The sequence below is a fragment of the Cryptomeria japonica genome, chromosome 8 (genome assembly GCF_030272615.1).
Source record: "Cryptomeria japonica chromosome 8, Sugi_1.0, whole genome shotgun sequence".
NCBI lineage: Eukaryota > Viridiplantae > Streptophyta > Pinopsida > Cupressales > Cupressaceae > Cryptomeria > Cryptomeria japonica.
The window spans coordinates 640,757,909-640,781,831 of NC_081412.1; the positions used below are offsets into that span (position 1 = coordinate 640,757,909).

Here is a 23,923-nt window from a genome sequence, read left to right on the forward strand (position 1 = left end):
AACTCTGCAGGATAACAAAAAATGAAGCAAATGAAGTTTTTCCGCTATCCTGTGACAAGATGGACATGGAAAAATAACCTTGTGGGATGACAAAAAGTAAAGAAATGAATTTCTCCGCTATCCTATGTGCAGGAAGATGAATGAAAATGATTTCATGGGGCAAGTTAGATGGAAGATAGCACCTAGTCCCACCATTCGACAGGTAGGTTTTTGCGATGGTAAAATACACGACTGGTATTTCACCTGATTCGAACACAAAAGTGATCCATGTGAAAATTTGACCAGAGTTGATCCGACGACATTAAAGGAGATGTGAAGATGTGGCATGTACAGGACCAATCAAAGATCGTAACAAGATCTGGTTGCTAAGGAAATGACAACTAGGAGTTACATTCATGAGAATAAGAGTTGCATGCAAAGATATCTCTAGAATCTTGAGTTAATTGAATGAATTTAGAAAGAATGTGGTACGAAAGGCAAAAAATTAGAAAAATAAAATCAGGGTAGATCTTTTTCTTGTTTTTGAGAAGTGGCTTTGATTCTTCCTATGGAGGGAACATCTGTTTTGGATGGAAAATTCTAAGAAGTAAAAGGGTCATGATCAATTGGAAGTATGTAGATAAAGAAATAGCTAAGTGTTGAGTGTTTTGTTGAAGGAGAATTGGAGTGTGTTGTTGCAGACGAAAGAGAAGCAAGAAAATGTAGTGTTAGAAATATAGTGTGTATTTCACACCATGTGAAGCAGAGTAAGAGACAAGCAGAGAGAAGGGATCTAATCAGAACAGAGATCAAAAGGGTTGGTGAAAAGACAAGATGGAGTGGAGAGAGCTATTACAAAGAGAAGAAGAGTTGGTGAAAAGACAAGATAGAGTGCAAAAAGCTATTGTAGAGATCAGAGAGTAGAAGACAAAGCCTGTAAGATGAAAAGAGCAGATTCAGTTTTAGGTGTGGAAAACACAATGGTTATAGAACATCATTTGTAACAAGGTACTCAACTTGTAGTTGTAATTCTTTATTATTGTAATCATCTGAGTGGGTGCTCAAATCGAGGGTTGGTGCTCCTTTGGGTTGGTTCCTATAAAGATCAGGGGTTGGTGCTCCTTTGGGTTGGTTCCCATAAACTTTGTAATCAGACCTTTTCACTATGAAGATGGATTAGAGCAGTAGACTCTAGCAGCATTTCTCACTAGCATTTTTCCCATCTTGGGTTTTCCTCATTCATGTTGTGTTGTGAGTTTGTCTTTTGTGTGTTTGTGTAGATTTATTTGGTGTCTATTCTCATAGTTGCTTGATCACTATTATTAGAGCTTTAATCTTTTAGAAAGTACAATTTTTGAGTTACAACTAATTCACCCACCCCCCCCACCCCACCCTCTCAGTGGTCCATTTGTGTTCCTTCAGAATGTGGTCTCGACTACCTAGTAAAGAAGAAAGTGAAGATGGCCTAGTAGGCCTAGTTTGTTGTGTAATGTAAATAGTATAAATATTGAGATAATTATTGTTAGTCTCTAACAATTATGTGTAATATAGATACTACAACTATATAACCATGGTTGTACAACTTGAGTTGGCCTAGTAGTGGAGAACTTGTGCTCTTGAAATAGAGGTCACAAGTTCAAATCACACAAAGGGGTAGGGTATGTACACCTTATCGGCTTTGACCTATTACCTATCAATTTTGGGGATGGGGTCCCCTACTATGTCCCCACTGGTTGATAGCTCCAATCAAAAGCTATTCAGGCGGTCGCTTATATGGATACCACAATGGCGAAATACTCGTGCAAAATATATTAATGTAAAATTTTATGATTTAATATAATGTGTGCTACCCCTTGGTAGGTATTAATCTACCAAAAAATACTTCCACTAGAAACATTCAATAAATAGAATTATATAGATATAAATATAAAGTGAAAGATACCTTTTTATCTATTTTACCCATTCTTCATTTGGCACATTTTCTATTTTATTCTAATTTTGCATGGTAATCCACTAATATCTTTAAGAACCTCCATATTTGACTTACAAAGCTCATACTATGTACTATTAAAATTTTCAATCTTGAACTAAGATGAATTAGTCATGATCTCTTATCACCTTGAACTTGAAACTGTAAACAACCACAAAAGACTTACTATAGCAAAAAACCCAATCACATTGTCAATGAAAGGTGTCCCTCTCTCCAATAAAGCTCATATATCTTATACCAAAAAATCCAATGCTTGTATTAATCCTTCAAATGAGTTAAACTAACACAGCTTCTCTCTTTAAATCCTTGAAGCACTCCGTTACTACTACAATCTAAAAAATAAATTTCAATTTCCTTTCAACTCAAATATTTAATTTTAAAAAATGAACAAAGACGTAAATCATGAATAATTTCTTCAATCATATGTTGAAAACCACTAATATCTGCATTTGTGATCGCATTTGTCTTTTATCATCCTTCTTGATCCTTTTCATTCCATATTTTATTCTCACTTATAATTCTCTTTCTATTTGGGCAAAGTTCTTATGTTCTTTTTCTTATTCAACAGCTCCAATAACAACTAAGAGATAATTATAAATTACAAATTACAAAGAAGAGACAACTAATGGCTCTTGAAGTGGGTGTAAACAAGTAACGAAGTCCTTAAATATTAAAATATTTTAAGATATACGACACCTATTCCAATAAAACTTTTCTAATTTAATTTATCTAGTATATCTATTTTTAGAAAAATAAAATAGATATCATTATGGAGAGCTATATTGATTGTGGTTTTCTTTATTTACATTTTTATTGAAATATTATTTTTAAAATTACTTATTATAATAAACAAAATATTAAATTGTTATATACTTTAATAAAAAAATTTAATTAATAAGTAATATTTTTGAAATAATTATCATTTAAATTTTAAATATTTTATGTCTCATTATTTATTTTATTTTTTATTAACGAGTTATTTATTTTAATTGTTTTAAATTTTACTTTATCCATTATTTTTATTTTTCGTATGATATGGATTTTAAATATTTATTTTACTTTCACATGTATGAGGTATTTTATTTACGTTTTTTTATATTAGATATCGAGAGTGCAAAAAAATAGACCAAGAGTTTATACATTGGAGAACCTCATCCCACGTGGTCCAGCCTTGTTCTCCTTCCATCCAAACCACCTTCTTTCTTCACTACCTTGTCAAAGGAGACTTGGTTCTCAGCGAGCCTAGCCCATTCGTACCCGTATTTTATTTACTTAAGAATTATTTTATAGTTAACATAATACTTAGCAGTTATTTTATTTTATGATTTTAATTTTTATTTTTATTTTTATTATTTTTGTATCTAGACTCTATAGTTTTTTTAAACTAGCATATATACCTTAAATTTAATTTAATCCATATAAATTTAAGGTATATATGCTAGTGGTAGTCGCCTGATGTGACATGAAAAACATAAAATAAATGCAACATATAATTATATAGTATCTTTTTCTTGAATTGAATTATATTATTATATTTTTATATTATTATAGTATTATTTAGAGATATATGAAATTTTATATATCCATTTAGACTATTTTTAATAAATATATATGTGTTGCAAGATTAAAGCATGTACTAAAATGTAAGCTATATATTAGACTTTATTTAATGATAGTACTTATTAAACATTATTTAATGGTTAGTATTATGGTTACGAATAGGGTTAGGGTTAAGGCTAGTACTATGGTTAGAGTTAAGGTTTACATCATTGTTAGGGCTACGATTAGGGATCGCATCAAGGTTAGGGTTTGGTTTAGGTTTACAATTTTGTATCTAGATTCTATAGTTTTTTAAATAATTTTTTTAGCACACTCACATCTCACCTGCCACTATAATTATAATTGTAGATAGATGATGTGAATCTATTTTTTAAATTTTGAATGAATGTCTTTATTTGAATTTAATTTGTTTATTTAAATAACTGACAATGAACTCATTTAATTTAATAATAAATATATAGAAAATAATTTATATTAATAATGTAGAATAAATATATTTAAAGTAATAGAAAATAAAATAAATTTAATTAGTAAAATAAATGTAATGAAAATAGATATTAATTTTAATTGTCCAAATCATTTAAATCTTTGACTTACTATATGAATGCCCTCCTAAATCATTGAACTAGTTATAGCTAAAACTAAGAGATCTAGCAAGCATCGACTCAAACTAAAGATAAATGGGAAAAGCCCTATTGCAGTTACCCGATTACCAAAGAAAATGTAACCATTCAACTACCAGAAAAGGCTAAACGTTTCCCTCATACCTATGTATACTGTAAAAAATTTCATACATCGTCAGATTATCCTAAAACAAATTCTAACATCATCTTCTCATAAATATAACTCATAAAACTTCACACATAAGATACCCAAAATTTGTAAACAGTCTTGTACATATAACTTATAAACTTCTGATAGCATAAGATACCCATAATTTCTAAATATTAGAAAAAAAAAATTATTTCATCAATACAATCTCATAGATATTTACAGAGCAGTAGGATCTAACAAACTCTGAAATGCCCTGATAATTTGCACCAAGAGAACATAACAAACTATATCAACCATGAAATTGAAGTTGATTTATTATCACATAACAATATAACAAAGAACCCACAGTTTTATGGAGAAAGAAAGAATCCAAAGTCTTATAAAAATAACTCATAAACTTCTGATAACATAAGATACCCATAATCACTAAACATTAGGAAAACTATTTTATTTCATCAATACAATCTCATAGATATTCACTGAACAGTAGGATCTAACAAACTCTGAAGTTCCCTGATAATTCCCACCAAGAGAACATAACAAACTATATCACCCATGAAACTGAAGTTGATTTATTATCACATAACAATATAACAAAAAAACCCAGAGTTTTATCGAGAAAGAAAGAATCCAAAAGTGCTATTAAATAACAGACTGACCACCCTGACAATACCAGAAAAAAGATATGCAAGAAATTGAGACTATCAAAACAGAAACCTAAATATGGGTTAGTGGGCATTAGGCATAAGGCAGATTGAGATGGATTTAGCCATAGGCACACATTCCATACACACATCTCTGGCCTTTGTTGCAGCGCACATTGCACCTGCCACAGTGGTTTTTATCGTAAGCCACATTGAGGCACCGCCCATTGCAGCATTGAAAACCAAAAGAGCACACAGTGAGGCATCCTCCACAGTTGTTGCGATCTGTTAAGACATTGGTACAATGGAAGTCACAGCAGCGAGATTTGAGATAGCCAATAACATCATCCTTGTCGCAGATATGAAGGTGAGGCCTGCATCTCTTGCTCCTTCCTCCGTTGCCCATTATTATCTCATCAAGAAACCTGCTACTTCTCCTTGGTGCCGTTGTCATTGCCTTCACTGCATCTTCCTCTGCGTTTGAGACTGCCATTGCTAATGCCATCACTGTAAGTACTGCAGCCAGCTTTGCCATGGATGCCATGATGAAGACAAAATCTACAAGTCAAGCTTGATAATGGGTATCAATCTGGATGAGAGACATGGGTTTATAAATAATGCATGCCTGAGGTATCTACCGCTCAGCATAAGATCTTCTATCTTGTTTTAGCTCCAATCTAATCAATATGGTCAACTCATTAAATGTGATTACATGGAATACATTAAATGCAACCCTACTTCATTAATTTTTACAGCTTTTTACAAATGCAGTAAGGGGTGGAGACTAATGATATGAATGTGGTGGAGTCTAATGGTATGAACAAAATAAATATCATATTAAATTTATACAAATAAAATAATAAAAAAGTTAATAAAATAGTTCTAAATTTTGATATCTTTTCATCGTTTTCACATAGATGTATTTAAGATATTTATACTACTTTTAAATAATTGGTCCAAAATACATATGGGGATTGAAAGTGTTCGTAAATCTACACTTTTTCTTAAGAATAAGAACAAATATAATGAAAGTGTTCGTACTAATTCCGTAGGGTAGAGGCTTGTGTTGTGGGTTTTCTGCACATTGGTTTTCGTTTGACTGGACATTGAGCTTACCCAATAATGAACAAATATGATATATTTGCATCATTAATTTATATGTACATCTCATCAAAATATAATATCAACAGAATCTAAGGGTCAAGTCAAAACATATATGTTTTAGGTTTTTTTCTCTATTCTACACAATCTACAATCTTCATATTAAATATTTATTAAAATTAATTATTATTATTTTATTTTTTGAAGTAATATTATTCAATAAATAATGTTATTGAAATATTATACAATATTATTTTATTAGTGTAGTTTAATAAGTCACTTTATTTATAGATTGGTTGGTTATTTGTAAATCATTTGCTAGGATACAATAAATTCTACAAAATATTTAAGATTTATAAATCAAATAAAATTAGATTGTGATGCAAGAACATCTAGGGGTGTAGGGAAATCCCATATCGTGCAAAAATGTATTTTTATTTTAAATTTTATTCGAGGTTAGGTGAATAAAAATAAATGAAGCATCTATGGGTCTCCACATACCTAGGAAAGTGTCCAAGGGGGCATAAGGAGTTGAAAATATTTAATATTTATGGCCTATGTGTAAAGGCAATTGTAATTTTCAAGAAGGATCACCTTTTTCTTTTATTTTTAATGATAAAATCGTAAAAATACCCTTTTGAATGTGAGAAAAATGAAGGGGAAGACTCATGAACTCATATTTATTGAATGGTTACATAAAAATTAGAAAATAAACCTTTGTAGACACCCACTTGGGAAAATTGAAAAGACACCTCTTTAGGTGGCCTCTTGGGGAAGTTGAAAGGTCATGTATTGGCTATGTGTTGCATTTTTTTATTGCCATGTGTTTCTCTCTTAGACGGGGTGTGAGAATTGTAAGAGACATAAGAGAACTCCAAATAGAGGCTTGAGATAGAGGTTTAAACATCTAGAGTTGACTGGATCATCCAAAGTTGATCCATAGTTTAGTTGATCATCTAGAGTGGTGTGAATCATTCAAAGTGGACTAATGATTTGAAGTTGAGAAGAATTATCTTTCCTTTGAGAGTTGAGTTATAGTTTTTCTTGCAAGATTGGTAAAGCTCATGAGGCTACACAATGTAATTTTTGAATATTTGTGTTTCTTTATATTGAAGTATTAGAAATCACTTATTTCTATTCTTCTTATTTCTATGTAGTTTTATTTTTTATGTTATGCATGAATCTTGGGTGCAGTAACTCTCATATAGTGTAAAGATTAATGTTTTGGGTTTGTTGGGAGATTCCCCTGTATCCAGTCACTTGTATAACAATTTAAAAGTTCTCCCCCTAGTTTCAACCCATTGAGAGAAATTTTCAAGTTTCCTCTTTCAATTCATCTCCCAAGGTTACCATTGGAGTATTGAAATAAAAATATTTTCATAATTATTGTCAATTATTTTGGGAAATATAGTCCTACTAATAAGATCACCAAATTTATGAAGCATTTCTTGTTTGCCAAATTTTGTGTGTTTTTGGGAAAAATTAGGTGTTTCACACTCTAATTGCCTTATCTTCAAAATTTGGAGATGGTGGAATAAATAATTTTCATATATTAATTATTCAATTAATTGGATTAATTCACTAAATAATCGATGCCCTAGTTAGTAATTAATTATTAGCATTTACTAGCTAGTTAATTAATTAATTATGAATAATTAATTAATATTTATCTCCATGCATATAGAAAACTAGGAAAAGCAAGCTATGTTTAGAATTTTGAGAGTTTCATGCATTAATTAGTCTATTATGCTTTTTGTGCATACATGAATGAGTCATGCATTCTATTTTAACTCTCAGTCTATCTTGTAGACTCCACCATTTAGGATTTCTATCTTTAGAGTTAGATTTCTTTATAAGGATTTCCATATCCTTCATTGTAATTAAGCAATAAGCAATAAGCAATAAGCAATAAGAAATTTCAAAGAAATACATTTAAGTATTGTTAATTGTATTCAATTATCTTTGTTGTTCAATTTTCTCTTTATGTATGGCAGGTATTCTTGCAGAAGATAATTGGGCTTGTGGAATTTGCATTTCATGAATTCTAACAGGAGATTGGGTCCAACTAATTCATTATGGAGAATCTTTAGTTATTTGTCATTTTTAACATATAGTGGGGCATGTCTCCATTACTTTCTTTGAAAATAAGAAACAACACTTTGTTTCGAAGAAGATGAATCAAATATCTGCTTCAAAGAAGGAGTCCATTCCTTCCTTTAAGGAGTTTAATAAAATAGATTTTAAAAGGAAATACCCTATGGATTATTCACATATGGATAAAGCTTCAAGGTTGTAAGAATTACCTTCCAATGATTTAAAAAATCTTCTCTGTCTCAAGAAATTTAAATTTGGAGAGAAGGAACCTAGTATCGAGATAAAGTAAAGATATTCAGATAATGTTTTTAAGCCACCTAGATTTTGGGTGGGCCAGTTGGGTCTTTTGAATTATTTTTTATTTTGCAGTTTCATAATTGTTCCTTTCAGTTGTTCATGTGGTTATTCTTCATACTATATCATTTTATTTGTAAAAGGTTTTGGGCCCTTTTAAAACCCTACTTACCTAATAAAAAATAATTTAATAGTTAGGGTAGAATAGAGTGAAGAGGATAGTCAGGATCATCACAAAATAATCAAAATTTATAAGCTTGAATAGTCATCTTCTATTCTTGTGCAAGCATTTGCATGTGTTAGGTTATAGGTGACATCAACCTTGTAAATCCTTTTATTAATTATTTTCCTAATTTTATTTATAAATTACCCATAAGAAATGAAATTGTTTCACCAACAATAAAAGATCTCATTGATGGGATGGGGTTAGGGATAGACCAGCCTAGTCTATGCTCTTGGATCCTTTCCTTGGATCACCTGGTGTTCTCTACACACCCTAGGGTCTCTAGGACTTCCCTTTTCTTGAGGAATCCCCTGACCATGCCCAATCCACCCACTAATGAGTTGCAATGCTGCTCCTAAGGTCTCGCCTACTCATGAGACTCAAAACCCCTTATTATGGCTAATAAGGGCTAGGCTTGTTCCACACCTTCCAAGGTCTTAGAAAGGTTGTATCAGGTCTATTTCAAGGTTTTTCCACCAATTCATGATCCCCCAAGAGGTTTCAAGCCTTCAACCCCTTACCGATTTCACTATTTTGTGTTTTTGCCTTCAAATAGGGCTACAAGGATTAGGACCAATTAGGCCTCCTAACCGGCCTTCTAGGGCTCCCTCTCTCAAACGATGCACAAACAACCCAATCTCCCAAAAAGGACTGCCATTAATTTAGCAAGGACTTGAGGATTTTTTAGGTTTTAGGCCTCCAAGTGTCTGTACACTGTCCTAGGTGGATTTTAAGGTTTTCAAGGGTTTTTGTGAGGGTTTTTAGGGTCTGCCTGGGTCACAGTGAGTGTTTTGAGCCACCTTGTTTGGATTGGTGGAGGCTCCTCCTTCACACCAATGATGCTTCACTCACTCCTCTACACTTCCTCCAAAGTATACACTCTCCTCTAACCAACCTTGCTGTCCAAGACCTCTGCAATTTGACCTCTCCTAACCAGGCACTATCCAGTCTCACCTTAGAGTGGATCTTTGCTTGGCCTCCTTGCATTTCCAAGGGCCCTTCTTGCATGGGACTATAGTATAGGGTCTTCACTCTCATTCCCCATGGTTTCATGGTGATTCCACAATGGGGAATGGAGTTAAGACTTCATTTTCACAAACTAGTCCAAACCTGGACAGTGAGACTGCAAATTACAAACTATTTACAAACACACTCAACCGGTAAATAAAAACCTAAACTAATCACTCACAATGAAATTATTTACACCATAGAAGACATTGCACACATTTTTACACATAGTTCAATCCATTTACTTTCCCGGTAACTTCATTCAATCTTATTGGTAACCAACAAACAGTCACAGTCAAGCTCTTCTTGCTTGGGCCGTACAATCTCTGACATCCAACCCATGCATTTAGGGTTTGAAAATACTTATGCCACCTTTGTCTTGGTCTATGTTCCCATATTAGGGTTTTCCATGCTAAACTAAGGATTTTGGCCTCCTGGTGGAAAAGTTGCTTGACAACTTTTAAAAGTTGTCATGCAACTTTTGAGCAACTTTCCCAATGTTGCTCTTCATGACTCCTAGACCCACAATGGGCCAACCTAAGGACACCACCATGCTATGAAGGACCCCTAAACACCACAAAGACACACATACCCTCCATTTTCAAGAAAATATCAATCTTGACTTATGACCCCTAAGATCTACTCTAGGACCCTAACTAGGACCTATGAGCACTTAGCTCATTATTTTATTTACAATGGCTTCATGAGAAGCATAATACCAACAAAACAAGGAGGGAGAGCTTGGAAGGGTGCTCCTGCACCACTCATGTAAAGACAAAGTTACAGTTACCATTTGGACTTTGGGAAAAGCACAAAATAGCTAGGTGTCCCATTGGAAATCTTCTAGTTTTAGTTTGTTGGACACATATAAGGTGTTCTATGTTCATGTATGATAGTTGTCACAAATTTTGATAGGTTATTATGAGTCACTATGAGTGTATTTATGATAGAGAACTACTATATTGGTACGGTTTGGTGAGATGCCTTATGGAAATTGTAAGAGCATCTATAAGTGACTAATTTGAGCTAAATGTATGATTCCAAGATGGTGGGTCATATATATTTTTAACATGGTATTTTAGAAGCTATATTTGGCCCATGATAATGTTCTATAGTAGTATTTTTTGTCTCCGTAAGTCTATATTTTGAGTGCTTGAGATAAAGACATTGTGGGAGTTCATTTTTATACACAAGTGCTATTGGATTGAAGGTTGAAGACTTAAGGGATGAAATAATTGTATGTAATCTCCATTTCAAGAAAATAATACAAGCATGGGTCTGTCTTCTTGATGGATTTTTTTCCTAAAAAGATTTCTCCATGTAAATCTTGTGTTGTGAGATGTTCTTCTTGTGTTGTTGATTTATGATTCCTTATTATTTCTATTTTATGGTGAGTTAATGTTCATTTACTTGATATTTTATGTTTATCTAAGATAGGTTTATTGAGCATGTTAAACTGGTAGTTTTTGGCATAACAAAGAAGATGAGTATCTCTATGTTTTTGTGTTAGGAAAACTTAATTTTCCTATTTGTATACAATCACAAATTTTCATTGATTATAGTCTAAGTATTGAATATCATCAATATTTTTATTAGTGCATACTTGTGAGTTGCATGTACTTGCATGAACTTGTATGTTATTTGCATTTTCTTATATGTGAAGAATTCATGTTATTTTGGTTATGGGTATTCCTTGGTTTTGATTTATTAGCTAGCAAGTTTGTGGGAATCAGTTAGAAAGAACTGTGAATTGTTGGTGGTTTGTGGATTGCAATGAATGTTCTATGTATTAACATTATTTTTTAGATCTATGAGAATGGAATGCATGGTGTAAGGTGGTTAAATAGGGTTCACTAGTTTTTGCATGAAAACTAAGAATCTTAGACCTATTCCACTCTTACATTGGAAGGAAGATGATCCACTAGACTTAAGATGGTTTGAGCACAAAGTTGATGCAATGTTCCTTCATTGTGAGTTGAAAGTGACTATGCAAATGATAGATGAAGAAATGTGAATTAGGATGAATAATTGACCCTTTTCTACATGTAATGGACTGATAAACCGATTTTTAAAAAAGTATGCAATAATACAGGCTGAGACTAACCCGTAGTCCAAATTTGAGGCAAAAGTGCAGGGACTCAATTACCTAGCTTAGCTCGCTCCTAGAACTTATTTGCCCAGCTCAGCCCCCTCCCCTCAATTTCAGCTTCAATGAATTGTAAATTGTAGATCTTTGTCTAATGATTCTGCACCTCTTTCCATATATTTGTCACCTATTCCTACACACAAAAAAGAGATGAAATTGTTGGGGAGAAAGGGGTTTTCCTAACTCAAACACTAGTTTTAGAATTATCTTTTAAATAGAATTGAAATAAAATTGAAATGAAAGCATTTCATTAGGTAGCAAAGGCTAGATCTAAAAATGGAAGCGTCTTATACCTTGATGATGTAAATGCTTCTTTTAAGATGATCATGAATGTTGAGGCAATAGCATGACTCTACATAGGAAGACCTAAAAGGACATCACAAAAGACATGCTTGCATAAAAGTTGTTGAAGGTTTCCCTAACGAAGAATATGGTGGGATGAAATGCCTTGAATGTTGAATACTTGAATCTTTGAATGCCTTATCCTTTATATATTCTTCTTCTTTCATGTTACCTTAATTGAGGGAGGACACCTTTCTTATATACCTCTCTCAAGAATTTTGAGGTGCAAAACTCAGAGAAGACTGACATGGGAAAAATATTTCCCACTAAATCCACTTGACTGTTGTGTGATTTCAATTTGGGGCCAAACTAAGGGGAGTGGGATGCCTATGCACCATGCTCCCAAGAGTGGGATGCCCTATGTTTCATGCTCCCTCCAAAGCAGGTCCAAATTGGGACCTAAAATCCTAAATGAGGAGGAGATGTCAAAATGATATGTTAAATTGGGTTGTGTTGAGCGAAATCAGATGCGAGAGGCCATACATGCTAAAATAGGGCCTAGCTGAGAAATAAATTACATAGGGATGAAATTTACGATGCTAGATTTGGCCCCCACTTTAGCGAGAGTATGATGCCTACACACATGCTCATGGTAAAGTAGATGAAAGAAAGTGAGAAGAGGCATTGGGAAAGCCTGCAAAGAGATAAGACATCACTAAGTTCATTGGAACAACCCCCCAAACTAAGGATCTCAACTTGTACAACCATGTGCAAGGACACACAAAGAAAAAAAAAGACAGGCACAAAAGATAGACAAAATTGGGTTACTACTAAAAATAAAGGTTCCAAGTCTACTAGTTGAAGAGACCTCAAAAAAAAATTTGTCTCAACCACTAATATCACCCTCAGAATGCTATATAGCAAGAGCACAAATGATCACCTAGAAAGAGAAAGATAAAATATCAAAGAGAAGACAAAATGCTATGGTCCAATCAACTAGCAAAGGTTTTCTATGGGATCATAGAGGACAAAGAAAAAGAGAGCACATGGATTTTGTGGGCAACCAAGCTACGTTATGCTAGGTGATCCATGAAAGAGGAGGAAGAGTAGGAAATAGTCTCGCATGTTGGTATTATTGCCAGTGATGTCAAGGGATGTCAAATGGTTGCAGAGAAGTAGGTAGATGTCTAGGGGTGTCCAAAAGTTGCAGAGAAGAAAATAAAAATCATGCATAATATGTAGGTTATGTTGTGCATTTGTGCATAACACGTCATGTTATGCTGCAAGGGTTTTGACTAGATTCATTGTCTCTACATGTTGACAACAGTGAATGAGTCTCAAAGTTAGGGTTGAGATCTTTTATTTCCGCATGGCAACAGCTATTTGTTACACGTGCATCTAAGGGTTCCATGGTGTGTCTGAATGCAAGGAAGAGACCCTATGGGTTAACATTGATGACGGATCAATCGGGCTATCCTCTTATCCCGCGACATTTCTGAGAGAGAGTGTTTAGTGCAGGAGAACCCAAAGACACAAATGAAGCCTAAAAGAGCCTAATATTACCCATGAGGTGAAAATGATCATATGTAATAGGTTGATAGGTTTGTGAGTTAATAATTCCCAATTGATGTAAGACATTATCATGGTTGCATTTTATAAGCCACCATGGACACATGACCATGTGGGTCAATAGGAGTCAAGGAATGAGTCAAGCAAATAAATATTAGTCTTAGAAACATCATACCAATCCTTGGAATAGGTTGAATACACCTTGGAAATACCAAATTTGAAAAGTGCAAGTTGACAACTTTTGTTGTCATTGCAAAATGTTGTAAAAAGGGATAACTAATCCTCCAACGGTTCCAAAGTTTGAAAAGTGGTTGGAAACCATTAGGGAGGCTATAATATGCCCACTTGGATCGATTCTAGGGTTTTTGTTGGTGTATTTGTTGAATTTTTTGAAATTGATGATGTTTTGGAGTTTGGAGCAATACAATATAGTAGGAGTTTTCTAAAATTTTGCATTTTTGTTGTTCATTTCTGACTAATATAGATTTGTGGATGCTTGAAACCAATTGGATGAGTTAGGGAAGTCTCTTACCTTTCATTTGAATAAATTTTGAACTTTTTTAACAATCAAGTTGTAGAGATCCATCAAAAACTAACCAAACTGGTCACAAACCTTATCGACACCTAGGGTTTCACCATAAAGATGCCCTTAATCTGAAATTTTTAGTAGATGACCAAACAACCTATGGGAAAATGTTAGAGGGGACATTGTATCATAATATTTTAGTTTTAGTTTGCATAGATTCTCTAAGCCCGAAGAGATTGAATTGACCCTAGGTGGGCATCTCTATGTGACCGCCTGAACTGTAGAAATGAAAATCACTTCCGGTAGACAAAGAATATGGGATCAAGTCTTGAAACCTTGGATTTGGTGGTTTGACACCTTACCCAACCTTTTAGAAGTGTTTTTTTAGTCAGGAGACTAATGTAAGGGGTACTTTCTTTGTAAATTAGGCCTAATTGGCTTAATTAGGTCTAGGTCTGGAAGGACAGTAAGGGTATAGACCTTTCAACTTGTGGTTAGAGCCTAATCCTTCAGGGAATGGTGAAACTTGGTAAAGGGTATCTGAATCTTCCCTTAGTTTGTCTTTTCCTTTGGAATTTTTTAATTTGTGTTTGGAGAACTCAACCGATAGGGCTACTAGACAAATAAGACAGTTGTGAGACAAGTATCCCCTAACACATTTGATAGTCAAATCTTATCGGTGTTTTGTGTTGATTGGGAAACCAATAGACAAAATCCAATAGGTTTCCATCCCACTGGTACCAAAAGATTACCTTCCATTCACACAAGCATAGAGTGTTTACGTCCTACTAGTATCGGAAGATACTAAACCGGTATGGATCCGGTCACACAAATTATTTTGTGAGTTGAGTATTTGGTAGGCGTGTTATTTACACCTTGAACAAACAAAATAACTTATTTTGGACATAGTAGTTGTGGGTGAGGGAATTTTTTCACCTAGTTTATTGCCTGGCTCTACATCAGTGTTGACCTCGCAGGATAACACTTGTGAGGTGTACATGATGTTTCTTCTTATCTCGTAATATGCTGGACAAGTGTTGAATACCCTGTGAGATAACACTTAAGTGTAGAGAACAATGTTATACTTTATCCCGCATTGTCAAAATGTGATCACCAATGGTCATATGGGATAACTTAAGTTTGTTGAACAAGGTGGGCCCTCTTATCCCGTGTTGGAAAAAGTGATCAACAATGGTTGTCCGGGATAAGATAGTCAAAAGAGGTCAAAGCGGAGAGATGTTCCCTCTTATTCTGTGGTATCAATAGTGACCAACAAATGTCGTGTGGGACAAGAAACTAAAGGAAAGATTGTGGATTCCCTTATCCCACACAAGTTAAGAAGCTCACACAATGTCATGCAGGCTAACAAAAGTAAAGCCGACTCCTTATCCCACATGGTGAAATTTGGAGAGAAATGGTCTCGTGGGATAAAAAATTGAAGGATGATTACTTGAAGGTGCTTATCCCACATGAGACAAGGATGATTTCAGTGGGCCCATGGGATAAGAAAATAAAAGAAAGTGAAGGGCCTTCTTGTCCTGCATGACCAAGATGGGATATGAATAATTCCATGGGATAAGGTAAAGCGAAGTAGGAGTTAAATGGTCTTCTTATCTGACATGACCAAGAAGAGATGAGAAGAGACTTGTAGGATAAGGAAAAGAAAAGATGAAAGAGGAAAACCTTATCCCACATGGGTTAAGAGACTATGCTAATGTGGTGCCAGCTAACAAAGAAAGAGGAAGGCTTATAGAGAATGAGAGAAGATTATCGCACACGAGTAGAACATACATGTGAGGTGTATAACACTAAGGTTAGTCATACTATAAAGTTACATGGATCCAAGAAGCCCAATAGTCTACATGAGCATTGACCAAATTTGACCGAGCGACATGGTATGTATGGAGTGAATCAGAGAAAACCTATCAAAATGATGAAAGGGTATTTTGCCAACAGAATTGAAGATTGTGATCAAATTTGCAGCCATGTCTACAAGATGATAGACTCAGAGGTCCATGTGGACGATTGACTAGGATTGACAAAGTGACTTGGACAATGAATAAGAAGATGTATGCATTCCGATAGGAAAAATTATCTACATGGTGGCCAACTAACTTTGACCAAATGATCTAGGAAAAGGAAATGGAGATATATAGTTCCTTGGCTAGTAGAAAAAGATATTTGATACGCAGAATTCGGTGATGAAGGATTCTAGTGTGGTAGTTGTCAATCTTTCCAAAATAGGTCGATAGATGATGGAAAACACATTAATGGAAATCGATCTATAGGCAGGTTGTGTGGCTTGAAGAAGGATTACAGATCATTTTGCATAGAGAAAGATTACTAAACTTAGTCATCTAAGTTTAGAGAATGATTAGAAGAAGGATTGGATGCATTTACTATAGGCAGCAAGTATGAGAGCATATTGAAGACAAAGAATAAAATCTCAAGAGTTGCAGATCTCCAAGACATCTGACTTGAATAAAATATTCAAGTATGCAATAGAAGAAAAATATGAGGTGTACAGAGTCGATCTAATCTAGTAGTAGTTGTAAATGTGATTCGGCATTGGTAGGTGTGGCAATTGAGACAAAGACAGAGGTGGAAAACAAAGATATCACCATTAGTCGACTGCATAGTTGCAAGTGTTGAACATAGTACAAAGTGTGTTTTTGCCGAGAGTAGAGTCAATATTGGAATAGAGAGAGAGAGTGTTGCTACAAAGATAAAATAGAGACATCCACTGAAACAAGGAGAGTAAGAAAAGAGAAACTAAGAAGTAACTTCAGCAGGCAGAGTAAGTCATTCTCAAGATATGAGAAATTTTTAAGTGTTACAAAACTCATTTGTAACAAGGATTTGTAATTGCATTGTTTTCTTCAATAATCACTTTATATCTCTGAGTGGGTTCTCGGAGTAGGGGTAAGTACTCCTTTGAGTAGGTGCTCATAAAATCAGGGGTTGGTACTCCTTGGGTTGGTACCCTAATGTTCCAGGAGTTGGTGCTCCTTGGGTTGGTTCCCTAAACATTGTAAACTATTATTTACTATGAGACTGGATTGGAGCAGTAGACTACAATAGCTATTCTCAACCGAGGTTTTTCCCACATTGGGTTTTCTCATAAATCTGGTGTTGTGATTTTTTTTATATGTGTGTGTGTATTCTTGATTAATTTATAGTCTCAGTATTAGCACACATAGTTAAATCTTTAAAATAAATTGATTCACCTCCCTCTCAATGTCCATCTATTTTCTTCAATTGGTATCAAAGCACTTAGGTTCCCTTTTTGTAAATCTTTCTCTAACTTGGGTATATCCTTCTTTGTGAACACAGTGGCTAGGAATGAATACTCCTCTAAAGCACCTATATTTGATGGTACCAAGTATGCCTTCCTGAAGTAGAAGAATGGAAACCTATGTCTTCCCTAGGATTTGATGTATGGATGTCAGATGTAAAAAATGGTTGCACTATTCCTCAAGTTCCTCCTACTGACCTTGATGCTAAAAATGAATATGAGAACAATGTTAAAGATAAGAATGCAATCTTAAGTGGTGTGTCAGATATAGACTTTGTCAAATTCATGCATTGAACATCAGAAAAAGAAACTTGGGACAAGTTGCAGAGTGTATATGAAGGAGATACCAAAGTGAAATAAGCCAAACTACAAAATCTAAGAGCTCAGTTTAAAAATATAAAAATGAAAGAAGAAGAGAAGATAGTTGATTATCTGCAAAAAGTGGATGATACTATGAGTGCTACAAGAGAACTTGGAGATGATATCAAACATGAAGTTACTCTCAAAAAGGTTTTGATATCATTAACCTCAAAGTATGATACAAAAGTCTGAGCTATTGAGGAAGATAAAGACTTAAAGACTCTCTCTATGGATCAATTGTTTGGCTCTCTGTCTACCTATGAGATGAGAACAATAAGTGTTGAATCTTCAAATAGAGAAGATTCCTTCAATACCACACAAAAAAGAAAAGAACAAGCTACAAATGATGATGAAAATGACTTTGATGTTGTTGAAGCTAACTTTGTTATAAATCTCAAGAAAGGATCAAGCATGTATAGAGGAAAGCTACCTTTCAAATAATTTGATTGTGGTAAAATAGGACATTTTGCGGCTCAGAGTCCCTATAAGAAGAAGGAAGACAATAATGTGGAAGGTGTCAAGGATAAAGGTAAAAGGTTTTTAAATCAAGAAGATATTTTCAAAAGAAGAATGTTATTTACTCAATTGATGGTAATGTCTCTAATGATGAAAGTGAGTCGGTTGAGGAATACAGTGAATATAAAAAACAAACTAGTGTTTTCATGGCTTAGCATATCCTTAATGAGAAACATAGTGGTGATCAATCTAAAAATATAGATGGCAGTGAGGAAGAAGATGCAAATGTTGTGGTTGACCTTGAAGGAGAATTGGTTTGTGCTCTTGAACAACTCAACAAAGTAAGAAAAGAGTTCAAGAAATACAAGATGTCTGTCATAAGGGAGCATGACTTACTAAAAAAGAATATTGAAGAATAAAATAGCAATCTTGTTTCTTTAACCACTCAATTGGATGAAGCTAGAAGAATGTATGAACTGACTAAATCAGATTTAGAAAACAAAGAGAAAGGATATCAAAATATGGAGGAAGAAATTGTAAATCTCAGAAAGGAACTTGAAAAGTGCAAAGATGAACTCAATATGAGAATTAAATATGGAGACAGCATTGAAGCATTAGACAAAATGTTAAGTAAGAAAAAGCACAGCAAGGACATAAATGGTGTTATATTTGAAAATGGACAATTTTCTAACAGTAAAGATTCATCAGACAAGTAGATACTTTTCACCTCTTCAAGTGAAAGTGAAGTCAAACAAACCTTCACAGTCAGCAAGCCCAATGAGAAGAAGATATATGTTACCGCTACAAAGAATCAATCAATAAACTAGAATGCTAATCCTAAAAGAAAAGCCAATGTTGATAATGGAGGCTTCACAAAGGTCAAGGATACATGAAGGGTGAGCTCAAGAAGACCTAATTATGCTACTCCAAGGAGACAAATGAGAAATAAATTCAATAATGATTGGTATGTACCTCAATTCCATGGCTACTGCTATAAATGTAATACTTATGGTCATAGAATTGTTGATTGTAATCTTATACATGGATCTCCATCTAGTTTTGAAAGTAGAAATCAATTAGTTTCTCTTAGGGATATGAATATTATTTTTTATCATTGTAATGGGTATGGTTATAGAAGTTATGAATGTAGGAGAAATGTATCTGTCGTATAATATATTTTCAAATTCATCATTCAATGTAAATGTAAAATGCTATCATTGTCAAAACTTGGGCCACATTACAAAACATTGTAAGCTTAGGACTACTAAGAAAAATAAGATAGAGTCAATATCTGAACTTAATGCAAAATCAAAATCGAATGGGACAGCAAAAAAGAAGAAAGAAACCAAACAAGTTTGGGAAGAAAAGGATAAAGATAAGGTCGAGTCAGGTTTGATTGTTCAAACTGCCCTACATGATGAAAGGAAAAACTTGTGGGTAGTTGACAATGGGTGTTCCAACCACATGACTGATGATAAGAATAAATTCATTAAATTGGAAGATTGGAATGGTGGTTCAGTGAGGTTTGGAGATAAATCATCAATAAAAATCAAGGGCAAAGGCTCAAAAAACATTGATGGAAAACTGAAAGCTCATGATGTATATTATGTGGAAGGTCTAAAACAAAATCTGCTTAGTGTGAGTCAAATGTGTGACAAAGGATATTAGTTTCCATTTTATAAAAAGGGATGTCAAATTAGAAAAGAAAGAAACCGACAACTTGTTGCTGAAGGAAAAAAGACATGACAATGTATATAATCTTAAGGAATGCTTTGAGTCTTAATATATGATGGGACAAGTTGATGAAAGTTTGTTGTCAAATAGAAGACTAGGTCACATAAATTTTGATAACCTTTTTAAGGTAAGCAATAAAGGTTATGTAAGGCACATACTGTAGATTATCAAAACTGCTAGCACCTTTTGTGATGAGTGTCAAAGAGGGAAGAAAACTAATCTAAATTTCAAGACTAAAGAATACTCAAGTACAAGGCCACTAGAGCTTATGCATACTGACTTGTGTGGGCCTACAAGAACAAGAGTCCTAAATGGAGAAAGATACTTTATGCTACTTATAGATGATTTCTCTAGGATGGCATGGGTCACCTTCTTGCAAGACAAGTCTCAAGGCTATGGAAGATTCAAAATCTTTAGGAAGATGGTTGAGAAGGAAAGTGGATACAAGATGAAATGTCTTAGATCAGACCGTAGAGGTGAATTCACATCAAATAAGTTTGAAGATTACTATGAGAGACGTAGAATCAAAAGACAGTATTCAGCACCTAGGACACCACAATAAAATGGTGTCGTGGAAAGGAATACCAGGACGGTCAAGGAAATGGAAAGAACAATGTTAAATGAAGCAAATCTTCCTAATGTTTATTGGAAAGAAGTAGTCACTGTTGTATGAAGTTTGGTATGATAGGAGACCTTTAGTCAAGTATTTCAAAGTGTTTGGAAGAAAATGCTTCACCAAAAGAGATGAAGATGGACTAGGTAGTTTTGAATCTAGAAGTGATGAAGGTATCCTTTTGGGCTACTCTACTCACATCAAAGCCTACAAGTGTTTTAACAAAAGGTTGAAGAAAGTGGTTGAAAGTGTACATGTGAGAATTGATGAGGATTTACATAAAGGTAAAAAGACTACAATGAAGAAGAAGCACCTAGCAAATCCCTAAACAAGTATGTGCAAAATAATCACCTTGAGGATCAAATTATTGGAAACAAAAATGGTGTGCAAACTAGAAGGAGAGGTAGGAACACTAAGAAAGTAAATTTATTCCTCATGACTGAGATGGAACCCAAGACATATGATGAGGCAAGCAAGAGTGAGAAGTGGATGAATGCTATGGAAGAAGAGTTGCAGAAGATTGAAAAGAACAAAACATGGAAATTGGTTCCTAGACTATCTAATAAAAATGGCATTGGGACAAAATGGGTCTATAGGAACAAGATGAATGAAGAAGGAAAGGTTAGTATGTAAGAGATATGCTCAGGTAGAGGGCATGGATTTTGAAGAGACCTTTGCACCAGTTGCAAGACTTGAACCAATCAAAATGTTCTTGGCATTCTCATCCTATAAAAGATATAAAATATATCAAATGGATGTCAAATCTACATTCTTGAATGGCAATCTTGAAGAATGGGTCTACATACAGCGACCTGAAGGTTTTCAAATACATGAAGATGCAAACTTTGTTTGCAAATTGAAGAAAGCACTATATGGTCTAAAGCAGGCACCTAGAGCATGATATTCTAGGCTGGATAAGTACCTCCATCAACAAGGTTTCAGAAAAGGAAATGCTAATAGCAATTTATATATCAAGGTAGATGGAGACCACATGATCATAGTTTTAGTATATGTAGATGACATCATCTTTGGAGGTAACCAAGATGTTTTATGCAAAGAATTTTTTGATCACATGCAATCAAAATTTGAAATGTCCATACTTAGAAAGTTATCTTATTTTCTTGGTTTGCAAATATCACAACAAAATAAGGGCATATTCATTTCTCAAACCAAGTATGCTAAAGACATGTTGAAGAAATCTCAGCAGGAAAATAGCAAATCAGTTAGTGGGGTGACAGGATGTAAATTAAGCAAAGATGATGAGTCACCTAGTGTGGATCAAACCTTGTCTAGATCAATGATTGGTAGCCTATTGTATCTTACTACATCAAGGCCTGATATAGTTCAAGCTACGTGTATGGCTACAAGATTTCAAGAAGCTCCTAAGAAATCACATGTCAATGTTGTAAGGAGGATATTCAAGTATCGACAAGGAACACTCACGTATGGCTTATGGTATCCAAAGAAAGGAGATTTCACTTTGCAAGCCTATACTAATGTTGATTGGATAGGATGTGTAGATGATAAGAAGAGAACCAATGGTTGATCTTTCTTCCTTGGAGATAGATTGGTGTCATGACATAGCAAGAAGAAAGAGTCCATTTCACTATCAACTATTGAAGCTAAATATATTGCAGTTGCCACATGTTGTTCACGGGTTATGTGGATGAAATAGATCTTAAAGGACATTCAGGTATCATTTTCAAATCCTATTCCCATCAAGTGTGACAAATCAAGTGAAATCAATATATCAAAGAACCCTGTTATGCATTCTAGGATAAAGCACATTGCAATCAAATATCACTTTCTTTGGGAAAAGGTTGCAGAGAAAGAAGTGAAAGTTGAATATGTTTGTACTAGTGAGAAAATAGTTGATATCTTTACTACGCCACTGCCCAAAGATAGTTTTGAGTACTTGAGACAACAATTGGGTGTTGTCTCACCCTCCATCTACACTTAAAGCATTGATTTGAGATCCATGGTTCAGGGGGAGCATATTGTTTCTACATTTTCCACCTTGAACCTCATGTACAGTCTCAAGGGAAGTTTTCATTTTTTTTTTGTAAGTAGTGGCACTACTCTTTATATTGTAATAATGGTTCATCTAGCTAGAGGCAAAAGACATCAAGAAGTTGTAAAGGAAATATCTACTATATTGCAAATGTATCATGATTGAAATTGGAAGTTCCATTCATTGCTATGGAAAATCAAAGGGGGTGTTCATGCACAATTGATATTTGGTTGTTTCAGCCTTTGCCATTACTGTCAAAGGGGGAGAAAATGATCAGAGAATAGTATGAAAGTGTGTTGATATCAATGACAAAGGGGGAGATTGTTGGCATTATTGTCATTTATGTCAAGGGATGTCAAATGGTTGTAGAGAAGAAGGTAGATTTCAAGGGGTGTCTAGAGGTTGTAGAGAAGCATATAGAAATCGCACATAACATGCAGGTTATGTTATGTGATTGCGCACAACATATCATGTTATATTACACAGGTTTCGACCAGATTCATCATCTCTACATGTTGGCAGCAGTGAAAGGGTCTAAAGTTGGGGTTGAGAGCCATGATTTTGGTGTAGCGGGAGTTGTTTGGTTCATGTGCATCAAAGGGCTATGTGGTGTTTTCGAATGTAGGGAAGAGACCCTATCGGATAACAGTGTTGACGGATCAATCGAGCTATCCTCTTATCTTCTAGCATTCTTTAGAGAGATTTTTAACCTCGCGGGATAAAAATTGTGAGGTGCACATGATGTTTCTTCTTGTCCCGCAATGGGTGAACTCACAATAATGGTTCCCACTTTTTTTCCACTTTTGACATTGAGATGAATAATTTTAAAATAATCTTTGACTTCCGACAACTATAACTTTTAAACTATTAATATTTTGAAGATGATGTAAATTAGTGATTTGTAGCATTTTGTCTGCAGATCTATATATATATATTTCAAATTTTTTTGAAGGATTGTTGTTTAATTTTTCCATCTCCCTCGAAAAGTAGTTTTTAACAACAAACTACATTTTAAGAGAGTGATGTGCCTCCTGAAATGCATAATTTTTTTTCTATAAATGATAGAAACTCAATTCTTTTGAATTTTGGTTTGTAACATCAATATCCAGGGCTTGCAATTAGTTTGATAGTGATATGTTCAATATTTTTCATTTTATTAAGTTTTGAAGTTCGACTAGTCATAATTAAGACATAGGTTTAAGTTTGAACACATAACTTGTTTTATATATAACAAAATTCAATTTTATTTTTTTTGTTAGAAAGA

At 34.2% G+C, this 23,923-nt stretch overlaps 1 protein-coding gene across 1 annotated transcript; it reads right to left on the reverse strand.

Annotated features, from left to right (window-relative positions):
- Nucleotides 1–4,779: 4,779 nt before the first annotated feature.
- LOC131067713 (stigma-specific STIG1-like protein 2) lies at nt 4,780–5,482 on the reverse strand. Its single transcript, XM_058002834.1, has 2 exons — nt 5,130–5,482; nt 4,780–4,864 (listed from the first exon to the last, which is right to left on the reverse strand). The coding sequence occupies exons 1-2, from the start codon at nt 5,480–5,482 to the stop codon at nt 4,780–4,782; spliced, it is 438 nt and encodes a 145-aa protein (XP_057858817.1).
- Nucleotides 5,483–23,923: the final 18,441 nt, after the last annotated feature.

Coding starts and splice junctions, on each gene's coding strand:
- LOC131067713 (XM_058002834.1), bottom strand. CDS start 5,482: ATGGCAAAGCTGGCTGCAGTACTTACAGTGATGGCATTAGCAATGGCA. Junction 4,865..5,129: donor GATAAAAACCACTGTGGCAG/GTGCAATGTGCG, acceptor AATCAACTTCAG/TTTCATGGGTGATATAGTTT.